This window comes from Elephantulus edwardii, unplaced genomic scaffold (assembly GCF_000299155.1).
Source record: "Elephantulus edwardii isolate Elephantulus edwardi_28Jun2011 unplaced genomic scaffold, EleEdw1.0 scaffold00007, whole genome shotgun sequence".
NCBI lineage: Eukaryota > Metazoa > Chordata > Mammalia > Macroscelidea > Macroscelididae > Elephantulus > Elephantulus edwardii.
Window position 1 is genome coordinate 404,915 of NW_006399757.1, and position 13,956 is coordinate 418,870.

The 13,956-nt window shown below is 37.3% G+C and overlaps 1 protein-coding gene across 1 annotated transcript in view; it reads left to right on the plus strand.

Annotated features, from left to right (window-relative positions):
- PPP1R9A (protein phosphatase 1, regulatory subunit 9A) overlaps positions 1-13,956 on the plus strand; it is a 347,596-nt gene that overhangs the window by 278,139 nt on the left and 55,501 nt on the right. The window contains 4 exon segments of the mRNA XM_006880217.1: positions 6,344-6,397; positions 8,947-9,176; positions 11,030-11,126; positions 11,225-11,396. Of these exon segments, the coding sequence (XP_006880279.1) occupies positions 6,344-6,397; positions 8,947-9,176; positions 11,030-11,126; positions 11,225-11,396 (553 nt within the window).

Genomic DNA, 13,956 nt, shown 5'->3' on the forward strand with positions numbered 1-13,956 from the left:
GTCAATGATTATTGTTTTGTTGTTATGTGCTGTTGAGTCATCTGCGACTTACAGTGACCCTGTGCACAATAGCTCCGAAGCCTGCCTTGTCCAGAGCCAGTCTCACTGACTCCAATATACCTACTCCCCTTGCCCTAGCCACTGTATCAGTCCATCTCCCGGGGTCTTCCTCTCCTGTGCTGTCCTTTTGAGCATGATGTCCTTCTCCAAGGATTGGTCCCTCCTGGCCACATGCCCATAGTATGTAAGACGGAGCTTCAAAATCTTAGCCTCCAAGGAGAAACTTGGTTTCACTCACTCCAAGAAAGACATATTTGTTTTCTTGGTCCATGATGTGTTCAAGACTCTTCTTCAGCACCATAACTCAAAGGCATCAATTCTTCTTCTTTCATCCTTAGTCATTATCCAACTCTTTGATGCATAGCAAGTAATTGGGAAGACTATGGCCTGGATCAGGCATACCTTAGTCTCTAGACTGACATTGTTGTTTCTCAGTACTCTGGAAAGGTCCCTGACAGCAGATTTACTCAAAGCAGTTCATCTTTTGATTTTCTGACTACTGGTGGCAAGAGTGTTGATTGTGGAGCCAAGAAAGATGTAAATGTTAACAACCTCAATCATGATGCTGCCAGTTAGCCCACTGGTGAGAATCTTTGTCTCCTTGATGTTGAGCTTCAATCCATTTTCTTGACCTTCTGCAGCAAGCACTTTAGGTCCACCTCAGTTTCAGCAAGCAATCCCATGAAAATGTAAGGCAAAAAAATGTTCTGATTCTTCCTTTTGTGAAATTTTAACTGTTATGGAGAAGATATATATCAACTGAGTAGTCATGAAGATAATTCTAAAAATCTGGATTTTTATGCTGAAACAATTTAATAAAGTTCTTTGTAAATATCAATCATTCTTTTGCCCTTGTAAATGGGAGGGAGAGAATGGTGCTCATACCACATTGTAAATTTTCTCATATGACACATAGAATTCTTTTCTGCAAAGATAATATTTTTCACTTTTTAAAGTAAAAAAAAAAGGTTTTCTGTATTTGCACAGATAAAGAGAGAGTAAAAGTTCGGCCTCACTATTTATGTTGTTGTTTAAGGATGTTTCTTTTTCTAGAGTAGTTATTTTTAGAATATAATGATTCTGTGATATGAATCCATGCTTTTACACATCTTTCTGAAAGAAACAGAAAATATACACAGCTGGACCATCTGCACCACGTCAAGTGAAAGCTGCTCTTCTCTGTGAGAAGTAGAACATGTTCTTTGATCCTAGAGTGGGTATTTTTGCCACTGATGTTAAGGGTGATGAGAAGAGATGAAAGGCACTGATCTTGTAAGTCAAATGGCACGGACCTGCAATTCTTAACCTTTCTTTTTATTTTTGTCCTCCCATCCCATATCTTTCTTGCCACCCAGATGTCGTGTGGCTCAGCGAAACCAGCAGGCTTTTTCAAGCTCTGTTTCTAGTAATCAGCTCTGCTGACCTACTCTCCTGCAGTCAGTCAGCCTAGCCATTCTCAGGGGATGAGTTTGTAAACCCTCGGGCCTTTACTTTGGGAAGTTTATTGATCCTTGACATAAAACTGGTTAGCATTTGCAAGAACTGCTCTAGAATTAGAAAACTCAACCTCTCAAGTCTCTTTGTCTTTTTGAAAAGCAGTTTTTCTTTCCTCTTGAAACAGAGGTCTCAGATACGTTGCTACCACTGTTCCTGGAAGATAAAGTGCATAGAGTCAAGATACAATAATTAGGCCAAAGTCGAAGTTCATTTAACAGGTACAGCACAGTACAGTAGCCAGATCATCAGGCAACTAACTAATCAAGTTGGTTCCCTGTCTGTGTATGATATGGAGAACTTCTCAGGAGATACTGTTTTTAATCTCCACATAATAAAGGTCTTGAAAGCAGAGTTTTTGTCACATTCATTCTTCCTTGGTGAATAGCATAGTATTTGTCATTTGTCATTTACTGTCATTCAGTAAATACTGAATAAATATGAGTGAGATGTGACTGCTAAGTTCTCTTAACAACATCAGTTGCTGAGTGAGCACCATTTTTCCTTCAGTTGGAATTCTCAGAGACTGCATGAAGCAATCCATGACTTCTAATCTGAGTAATAATTTTTCATCTCAGAAGTAGAAATGGTGACGTGGTTCTTGTGAGGATTAAATGTGTAATGTAAAGCAGCTCGTTCAGATTATGTCTATAGTGAGTGGCAACTGAGTGGATTAAACTGACACCGGCTATTCAAGAGTGAAGGTGGCAACTTCTGATTGTTGTCACTCAGCCTTTGGGGAGGAACAGTGGCACGGGGAATCAAACCCATGGTCTTTCCATTTCATCACCTACCTCTTGTGGAAACTTGAACAAGCCAAAAAATATTTCCGGTCCTCTTTGTATATGTTTGGAAGAAGGAGTGGCATCTACTTCTGTAATAGCTTGCCTCTGGAAACCCTATGAACCTGGAGAGAGGATGAGAGACACCCAAGCGTTGAGGACTCTCCTTCATAGGGTCCCTATGAGTTGCCTGCGACTTGACGGCACTTAACAACAACAACTTTGTATATGTAAAATATGTCAGCAATATTTTCTCTATCACCCTACAGTGTCATCTATAGTTCAGAAGGAAGATGACCAAAATAAACAACCCCAAACCCAACAAAAATATTTTAAAAAAATTCTACAAGTGTAGTACTGCTACTGTTGGTGGCAAGAACTATGGGTTGAGATTTAGAAAGCCTGTCTCTCTGAATCAGATTTACTAAACATTCATTTCTTTCTATATAAAATTTTTGTTGATGTTATATACCATTGAGTTGGAACTGACTCTTCACTGACTCTCTGGTGGGTTTTCAGAGGCAGTACATCACCTGAGAGGAGATTGCCCATCTGGCTAGTGGATTCGAATCATGTACCTTTGTTTGACAGTAAACCGGAGTTCGCGTTTCATGCTTTTCCTGTGAATAGTAGTGGATCTGTAGACATTTTCTTCATATGCAAGCAAGATAAAAATAATACAGATATACTTTTAGAATTGATGAATGCTAAGAAAACCTTGCACTAAAAAACTTTTGTCCATCTTCTGAATAATTTCTGAATTCTTAGTTTATTCTTCCCTCCTGTAGGGGGAGTAAGACTGATTCTATTTATCATCCTCATCCCATTGCTAATGACTTCATCTCCTTTCTCATATCCATTTTGGTAAGACAGGAGAGCTGGAATAACTGAAGATCAACTTGAGGTGTTATACCTGAAACTGATCACACACACATCAGAATATGAGTCTAGTTTAGACAGTTAAGAAAATGAAATATGGGTTTCTAGGCTTTACTATCTCAACAACCACTTCCAAGCTTATCATTTCATACATTTTGTGCCTGTGCTATTCCAGAGGGTCTTGGAGTTCTTCCTATTCAGACCACTCAGTTTTCATGTGGGAAAAATAACTTGCCGGAGGTCACAGCATCTGAGCAAAGAAGTCTCACAAGCTGTGTGTCATATCCTTGGTTACATTGCCAGGAATTAAGCACCATGCAAATAAGATCTGGCACTTGGCCCACAGATTTATTTCTATTCTGCAAATAGACTCAAAGGTGGTTGTATGTGTTTATTTTGTTTATATCCAGCATGGCAGTGAATGCTTCTAGTACTTTTAACTAAGAAATGGGGTTGAGATGATCACACTTCAGATCATTCACTTTTACTTTTTGAAACAAAGTAATGGCTGATTTTAATAGAGGCTAGCTTTAAGGTCACGACTATATTGAATTTTATTGAAGGCTTATACTTTGGTTTAGTTTTTCCATGTCTAAACAAAATGAGCCTAAGTAATTCTGTAATAATGAGTGCAGGGTAGGGCTCAGAACTGAGGATATACACGGGCCTACGCACTCAGTTCCCTGGCATTGTGTCAGGTCTCATGAATGATGCATCCAGACAGGGCTGTGAGTGGACGCAGGGCATCCTCAGTGACAGGAAAGGAGTCGCTGTGATGTACCAGCATTGCTTTCTCAGCCCCTTCCAATCTCTGCCACGAAAGGCCTGTGGCACACTTCTTGTCATGTACCCTCGGGCTCAGAACCTCTGGTAAATGAAAGCAAGAGAGAATTAATACCACTAGAGGAGACCGCACTGGTGGTGCAGTAATTAACTGTTCAAACCGACCAACTACTCTGCAGGAGGTAGGCCTGACAATCTACTCCCATCAAGATTTAAGCCTAGAAAACCCCATGGGTCATTCTACTCCATCATACAGTATCACTGTAAATTACAATCGACTTGCTGGCACGTAACCACTATCACCACTGCTAGGAGGACAGTAGAGAACTAAGACAGCCATATCTGACTCTCTGGGACTCATAAAATATGAGTTATGACTCTGGTACCCCAGAACCCTTCCTCTTCAGAAACACTCCTGTGAGCCTCTGAGGTAAAAGGGGTAACAGCCGCAGAGCTCCTATGATCGGGACAGAATAAAAGATTACATCTGTAGGTCAAGAGCTGACTCAGACTTCACTACGAGGCTCACGAAGCTCAAAGCCACAAGGGGGCCCTTAAGAACTGGATTTTTGCTACTGGCATCTTTAATTGCCATTGGCATTTTTAGTCCTTCCTGGTTTGTTCTTGCCATCTTCCCCGCTCACATATGTCCCCCACTAACTGAGAACATACCATGAAAATGCAGGTTACAAAACAGTGCTAAGGTTTATTATGGTATTTGCATCTCCAGAACTCTCATTGCTTATCTGAGAACTCCATATTTCTGTCCTTATGCCGGCCGGTAAGGTCACCTGTATAATTGCTTTTTCTAGCAAGAAAACTTTTCTTAGATCTATTTTATTTCAGTCACATTCAAGGTCTCTTGGATACAAAACTAAAATCCTCATCTTGAATTTCTGAAAAGTGTCATTTTTGTTAAGTTGCTGGCAAACTCATTAAGTGGTAAACCCTGATCCAAGCTAACAGGATGCTATGTGTAGTTGTTCTGTACGTTACTTAGTGCAAATAGTTCTATATTTGGTGAAAAATATTAATGTATTTGAGTATAGGATGGCTCCCAGCTGTGCAAAACTGCAGTTTCTACAAGATGCCTCCTTCCACCATTCCTGACCAAAGAATTCTAATTCCAAGAACATTCGTTTTCCAGGGCTTTAGATTAGAGTATGTGAGCACACACAGTTAAGGGCTAGTGGGTGACTGCAAACCTATCCAAGAGGCATTTAAGAGGGCAGGTCAAAAGACCACAGTCTTTGAAAACCCTCTGGGGCAGGTCCACTCAGCCCATGTGGAGTTTGAATCAACTCGAGGGCAACTGAAAACGATAGCAAACAATACAATCTCAAAGAAATTGTCTCCTCCACCCTTACTGGGGGAAAAACTAAGGTTTCTGGGAGAAGAAAAACAAACCTACGTAAATGGTAGACTACAAAGTAGACTTCATGACTTGTCAAAAGGGCAAACAGCCATGTATTGGGGGAAAGTGCAGCCAGAATGCTCGTTGGAGATAAAAACGATGAAGCTTCTTCTCTCATACTTCAGGCAAGTTGTGAGGAGAAGCTGTTCTTGGAGAGGGACATTGTGCTTGGGAAAGTAGAGGGTCAGCGAGAAGGAGACACAGTGAGATGAACAGACACAGTGATGGTAGCAGTGGGCTCAAGCTTGTCAGAGATGATGACAGCACAGGATAGATAAGATTCAAGCCTCTTGTTCATAAATTACTAGACAGCTCTAGACAATAAAGCTTTTCAGGACTAAGTCTTCAATAGAATAAATATTGTGAAGGATTAAAAAATCAGTATCTCTTTTTTTCCTCCAATTTTTAAAATCACAAATTAAGCTATGGAAACAGATCATCTCTGCTTCTCTTTTTGCAGCCTTCTATTCAGAAGCTGCACAGCAGAATGTGCGACTCATGGACCCACGGCGCCACCTTCCCTCCAGATTTGGAATTGACTTCACCCAGGCACTGCTATTTTGCCCACTTAAGCGGTTCAATTGGCAAACCAGCAAGAAAACAGTTCCTTATGGGATGTCTTGATACCCAGATCATAATGGAAGAGCTGAAAAGAGGGCAGGAAAATGTTTTATTATCTTTGGCCCCTGAGCAGTTACATTGGCAAACTAATGTGATGTTAGGGTGCGTGGGCCATAAACCCTGTGCTTAATTAGTTTGAACCCAATGAGTCATTGTACACATTGTAGACATTTTAATGTAACCTGCTGCATTGCAGCAATAGTCTAGGCTTTCCGCTAGGCAATAAGTAATTCTTTTCGCTGCTCACATTTAAGAGTATATATTCACTCTCTTAGTTTAGATTTCTTTTCCTCTCCTTTTCAACTTTCAGCTGCAGATCAAACATGCAGTTACAGAAGCTGAGATTCAGAAACTGAAGACAAAGGTAAGAACCACTACATGATGACTGAATTGCACTTTTAAAACTCTAGATCCTCTTCATATGTTCAGCCCTTGGGCTAGAAGATTTGTTCCTGTGCATGTAAACGAATGTAGCTGCTTCACCAGTCATTGGTTTCTAGTATGAAGTGTGTAGACAAACGACCATGAGAACACCTCCATTCCCACCCTCAATACAGCAATATCACATTTTACTTTATTGCCCATATGTGTCCAGTTATACATGTTAATCACTAATATTGAAGGCACAGTTTACTATATATACACAACCTCTCTTTATCTTATTTTAAGTAGATCATTTCTTTTTAGCTTGTTTGTCAAAAAGATACTGATTTAATGTATCATAGACATTTTTGGTAGGAAAAAATAATGCCAAATTTCTAATAATTAAATGTTCACTTAATATAATATCTAATCCTATTGCTATTGAGTCAATTACATGTCATAGCAACTGTATACCATGTATACTTGATTTCAGGTGTCAGATACTACTGGAAACTTTTAAACAAGCTTATTTCATATCACTTAAACTTTGTGAAAATAAAGCATATCTAGAATAAAGGGAGCATCCTTTTTGGTTTATGTGTAGAATAAGAAGGTTTTTAATTGATAAAGGTATAAAGTATATGAGACACAGTTCTAGAAAGTGGATCTAGTTTAATCAAATCACTAGTTTAAAAGATTTATAACTGTCTTTTTAATTTTTTTTGAAAGTAACATTCTTTATCATTTTTATGGTCCTTTAGAAATTATGACTTAATTTTCCTCCCACCACTAATGATCTGTTTTCCTGTTCACATTGAACATTGTTTTGGTTTTTTCCATATGTTTTAAATAAAGATGAATTAGCAAGGCTATTTTGGTATTCTCAGCTAATACACACTTAAGCTCTTCAGACAAAACATGTCTATAGATCATTCATGGTGTCAGCTCAGCTCTGTGAATAATAATTTTTAAATTAGTAGTGGCTGATAAATAAACAGCCTGGATACAAAAGCTTGCTTATTAAGTAATGCATTTAAAAGCCTAGTTCTGTTATTAAGTTATTACTTCTTGACAGAGAATGAGAGAACAGAAGTTTTTTGCTTTATTTTAATTGTTGGTTGGAATCAGAAAAATTAAAATTTCCCCATGAATCTAAGTGCTTTAATAGAACTTAAGTCTTTGACTATCAGCATTTAATTTAGGAAGAAAAAAATATACATATTCATAAAGTCACTATGAGTCTAAAATCCCTTAAGAACAATGGGTTGTATGTCAATATTTTATGTTTTTCTTCTTATATTAATATATAATATCCAAAGATTACACTTACTTTACTATATCTTCATGATTCATGTTGATAATAAAATGACCAATTTTGAAATGTTGACATTTCTTTTACTCTTGTAAACTTTCAATTTATTTATATAAAAATAGGAATACATTCTCTCTTTAGAGGATGTGTATAGATGCATACACATATATTTGGTGAATGCTATTTGGTTTTCTAATGTCTTAAATTTTGAACACAATTAGTTTATAATGACCCTGCATCCTTTTGAACTCTAAATGAGGTATATGAATTAAATGAAGCACTAGCTTGAGGGTCAATCACTGTGTTAAACAAATGACCTTTAACCCTTGTCTAATGGCTTAGCCTTTAATTTCTGTAGAAAATGAGGGAGTTGGAATATTATGTTATCTACTTCTGGGAATGCCTGGAAGTAGAAAGTAGAAGCTCTTTTTTATTTTTACCTTGCATCAGAGGCATTTAAGTTAATTAAGCAATTATTTCTGTTTTTGCTTATATTGTCTTTTATTCTTTTATGGAAATATGGATTTACAAGTCTTTAGAAATTCACAGAACTGCCAGCAAATAGTGAACTACAGCCTATATCCGTGTCAATTGAACTGAAGTATCAGAAGGGTTAAAACCAAAGTAAAAGTAGCTCACATATACTTCTCTCTGATACCCATGTCCAAGAAGCTGTTTTAAGCACGCCAAAGTGTTATATCACAATTTTGTTTTACAGATGATATAATTGAGTCTTAGAAAACTTCATTTACTTGCACAAGATTAAACAGACAATAATGACAGAGCTGGGATTAAAATCTAAGCTGAATGACTTCCAAGTTCCACTCTTGGTGATTGGGCCTTGTAATACTTCCTCCTTTCTTTTTACCTTGTCCTTTAATACTGTCTTACTGTCTTTTACCTTTCCTGTTCATACTCTTTTATTGCTCACAAACTTCAGACCACATATAGTGTGATGGAAAGATCACAAGATTTGAAATTAAGTCTATGTTTTATAATTTGTCATATGTGTGACCTTGGAAAAATCATTTTACTTTGTGTGGCTGTCATTTCCTCATCTGATGTATAATGAACATAATACCTACTCTTCTAATCTCATTGTGCTTTGATGATCTAGTGTCTTAAATAATGGAGTTTAATCTGATAGATACTATAAAAAAAATGGAACTTTTTGTTTGTTTGTTTTTTTGTTGGAGTAATACCCAGTGATTCTTGCCCTTGACATTTGTGGTTTTCAGCTGCAAGCAGCAGAAAATGAGAAAGTCCGGTGGGAATTAGAAAAAAATCAACTCCAACAAAATATAGAAGAGAATAAAGAAAGAATGTTAAAATTGGAGAGTTATTGGATTGAGGCTCAAACATTATGCCACACAGTGAATGAACACCTCAAAGAGACTCAAAGCCAGTATCAGGCACTGGAGAAGAAATATAACAAGGCAAAGAAGTTGATCAAGGATTTTCAGCAAAAGTAAGCAGTTTCTAATGATACTAGAATATTTGTTTATATCCATTTATATCCATTAATTGTTTCGTGTCTATTGAAATAGAAAAGATCACCTCAACATTATACTCTGAGAGTTTGTAGCATTTTTTTATCTTTTCCTATTAAATTTTTTTTTCTATTTTACAATTTTTGAGAGCCATTTGCCTCCTGATTATTTTTTTTCTAATCAAGAATAACAACATTTGATTCATTTTCTCCTTTTTAAAACATCTCTGTAATTTAGAATCAAGAAACCCAACTGAAGAAATGCAGAATGAGTTTGGGGTATGGTATATGAGAAGTGGTGGTTGACACATTGTTGGCATTTATAGAGTTAGTAAGACAGACTTTTCCCTCTACAGATAGTGTTAATGTTAATTGGTGAGACCACTGCCCCGTCTATCTGCTTAGCAGCTGTTGAGAGAATCACTAGGCCCTCAACTCGCTGTAGTGAAAAGTTTTATCTATACTCTGCTTCTGAACTTCAGTACTCCATTCTGAGCCACCGTCGCATTGTTTTTATATATTGCAACTCAGTTTAATTTCGAGATGGTTGACTAATGAGATTATTGTTGTTACCACGTGCCATGAAGTCAGAAACACTCATCGCTAACCCTCCAGTGGGTTTCCAAAGTCCGTATCACATAGGAGAAATTTTCCATCTTTCTCCCACAGAGCACCTGGTGGATTTGAATCACCTATCTTTGTATTGGCAGTACAACTGTTTGCCCACTAAGTCACCAGAGCTCCATGACTAGAGAGATATCACTGGGAATAGTCATTAGTTGTTTCTGGCTAGTTGTGCTGTTGTTATATGCTATCGAATTGGAACTAACTCATTGCTCACCCTCCAGCAGGTTTCCAGAGGGTGTAAAATTGCACTGGAAAAGATTGCCCATTTTTCTCCCACAAAACTGGTGGTAGATTTTAACCACCTGACTTTTGTTTGGCAGTGAAGCTCTCAACCCATTAAGGCCACAAAAGCTCCCGGCCAGAGCTCTGGAGTCCTAGGACTATGAAAATGAGTGTCAGTATGTTTTCTGGTCTTGCATGCCAAGCCTTAGACGCTAAGAATACCTGTTAAGATTTGCCATATATTTATTATTACTATAAAGATAAATCTTAAACATTTAAAAGTGGTTGGTATAAAAGTTAGTTTACTGTTAGAATCAGGAGACTTTTCCCCCCCAACATGAATTTAATTCATATAATAACAATAATTGTTATTTTAACTCCTCTTGCTAGAAATTTCATGCCTATTTCACTCAATAATTTGAAATAGGTTTTGCTAAATTTTTGTATTTGGTTCCAAGCTTTCCAAATGGAGTGATTCTCATCCCCATAATCTCCTTCATTGTTCTAGTACTCCCTCCAGGGTCTCTGACGATCCATCATCCTCTTTGGCAGAAACCAGTTTTTTACTGTGATTCTCATATTGAAATCCTGCCATTCAGTATCATCACTTGACTTTGTGAATGACATTGCAAATGTGGAATTATTTCCATCCAGCACACCATTGTTGCCACAAAACTACCCAGAGTGGGTCATTAGTGCAGTAGCTTCTAACTATATGAATGTTCTAGAATCAGGGGCTATAAATGAAAATCTCATTAAACAGGATTACAGCGTTTTTCTTGTGACTTGCTAAAGATGCTTTTCTGTTCTTTTATACCCACAGATAAATCTTTTCCCTTAAATTTCAGAAGGCTTTACTGCCGACTTCTGTGATGAAGTTTTGTTTACTTGTGTCACTGCATAGTTTAGTTCTTCAGATAAAAACGTTCACATTTTCCTTATTTATTGAGTGTTTGATGCAAACACTATTATTTCTTCTCAAGGGAACTTGATTTCATCAAAAGACAGGAAGCTGAAAGAAAGAAAATAGAAGATTTAGAAAAAGCTCATCTTGTGGAAGTTCAAGGTCTACAAGTGCGGGTGAGTTGTGTTCATAAAATCACAAAACAAATTATTTTGCCTACTATTTGAAGAGGAGTGATAAGTTAGAGTTTTATGAATAAATTTGTGTTTCCTAGATTAGAGATTTGGAAACCGAGGTATTCAGGCTACTGAAGCAAAATGGAACTCAAGTTAACAATAACAACAACATCTTTGAGAGAAGAACGTCTCTTGGTGACATTTCTAAGGGAGATTCCATGGAAAACTTAGATGTTAAGCAAACATCTTGTCAAGACGGCTTAAGTCAAGGTTTGTTCAATCAAAAATTATTTCTAAGGCCTATATGACTTGCCCTTCCATTGTTCTTTTATTTTACCCAGAGATGTGAAAAACTGGAAGAAAACAGAAAAGCTTTCTCAAAATAAAAACCTTCTAATTTCAGCATTTATAAAAAATAAATGCTTTAGTATAGAGAATAACAATTTTCTAACTAAAATAAAACCTTAGATAATTATTTTCAAGACTTCAAGAAAGTCATACACTTGATAAACTATCTGAAAAAATGATGGTCAGACCATCTGAGATAGAAATACCTCTTCCCTTCCAGAGCAAAGGAGTCTAGGTAAAATGAAAGACTAGAGGAAGTGATTAGTACAAAGGCTTACTGGTCTACATGAATTAGAGCTCCTTCTAGCCTGAGGCCAGAAGAACCAAATGGTGCCTGGCTACCACTATAAACCATTCTGACCAAGGACATAGGAGAAAGAGAAAAAATGTAGGCCAAATCTCAAATTGGTTAAAAAAAAAGACCTGACAGGGACAACCCAGAGACTATTGTCCCACATCACTCTTTTCACATTGAACTTAAGCAGCTACCAGATGTCACATCCCTACCAAATAACGGACTGGCCTATAAAACCAGCAGTAACACTGATAAGGGTTGCACTTTTTAGAGCCATCAGTTGCATAAGACCAAAAGGTCAGTGGTTTCCCAGAAACAAAAATGAGGCAGGAAGAAGCAGTGACTCCAAGCTCATGGAAACAGGAAACCCAGAATGGAGGTGAGAAGCATACTGGCATGTGGTGGAGGTTCCAACCGACGTTACTGTGCAGTCAGTATATGAATTCATGAATAAAAAACTGATCTGTTGTGCTAACTTTCACCAGAAGCACAAAAGGATGTTTTTAAAACCAACGTTTGAAAATTAAAACCAATAAAAGAAACCTTGTTTAACATAGAAAAGAATCAGTGTCACTGAACTGTTGTTGTCTTATCATTGATTCAGAACCAACTCAAAGCTGACCCTCCAGTGAGTTTTCAAAGGCAGTGTTTCAATGACAGGGAAGAGATTGCTCATCTTTCTCTCATGGAGTAGCTGGTGGATTTGAACCGCATCCTTGTAGGATGGCAGCACAGCCCGTGATCACTAGGCCCCCAGAGCTAAGGAGAAATTGTTGGATGGGTACATGTTTTATTCTGTATATTCTCAACAGCACAAAGGAAAAAGGATTAGTGGTCCATCCCATATAAGATGGTCTTCACTAAATCCCAAACCACACTCATTGTTATGAGTTGATTCCTATTCATGGTGACCCAATTAGAAAGAATAGAACTTCCTCAAAGGTTTTCAAAAGAATAGAACTTCTTCAAAGGTTTCTAAGGCTGTAATCTTTATAGAAACAGACTGTTACACCTTCTATCCATGGAACAGCTGTTTCATTTGAACCAGCAACATTTCTATTAGCAGCTAAAGAACTTAACCATTGTACCAGAAGGGATTCCTTAAATGTTATTGAGGAAGGTATATAAAGACAGATAGACAAATACAGATATAGTTTAAGGTTTATATTTCTGAATCATTAAACTAAAAAATAAATTGGAAGACTTGACTGCTTCTACTCTTGGAATATATTTAGTTAAACTGTGTACAATTCTGTACTTGTTTCCGTGATGTCTTAAATATATTCTGTCTTTTTCTTATCAAAGGCAAAATGTTGTGTGGTCAGTTGGTTTTACTCACAGAATGGACAGAGTGAAAACTGCCCCTGAAGTTTCCTAGTAGATATTTTTGTGGGAGCAGCTCACCATTTCTTTCCAACTGTGGAGCCATGTGTGGTTTCAAACCTATGACCTTCCAGTTGGCAGCTGAGTACCTAACCTCTGTGCCACTAATGTTCTTTAAAAGCCAAAGAAGTCTGAGACCCTGAAAACATTTTCTATCATAAAGAGTTATCTCCTGGTATACATCCATCATAAATCACATTTTTCTTTCTCATGTATGTTACAGATTGGGGTATATGCATATGAATGAATTTTTACATTTCTATAGTATATTTAAAGACCACTTGTAGCAGAGTGTTGAACATATTGCACGGTTAACCAAAAGATTGATGGTTTGAGTGTACCATCTGCTTCTCACAAGAAAGATGAGCAGTCCCCTCCTATTGAGATTCAGTCTCAGAAACCCTCTGAAGGTTGCTATACATTGGGCTGGACTTGACAGCCTGGTGTTTGGCTTTTCGGGGTGGGGGGGGGTAATATATTTACAAACTAGAAAGTTTATAAGAATTAGTAGAGAAAATACCTGGAACAAAAGCTGTTTCTTGTTCTTATGTACTGTTGAGTTGGAACTGACTCATAGCTGACTCTTCTTTGAGTTTTCTGGAGGCTATAAATTGCATGCGAGGGGACTGCCCATCCTTCTCTTGCAAAGCAGTTAGTGGATTTGAACTACTTACCTTTGAGTTGGCAGTGCAACTTCTTACCCATTAGTATTATTTATTCTATTCTATTCTATTCTATTCTATTCTATTCTATTCTATTCTATTCTATTCTATTCTATTCTATTCTATTCTATTCTATTCTATT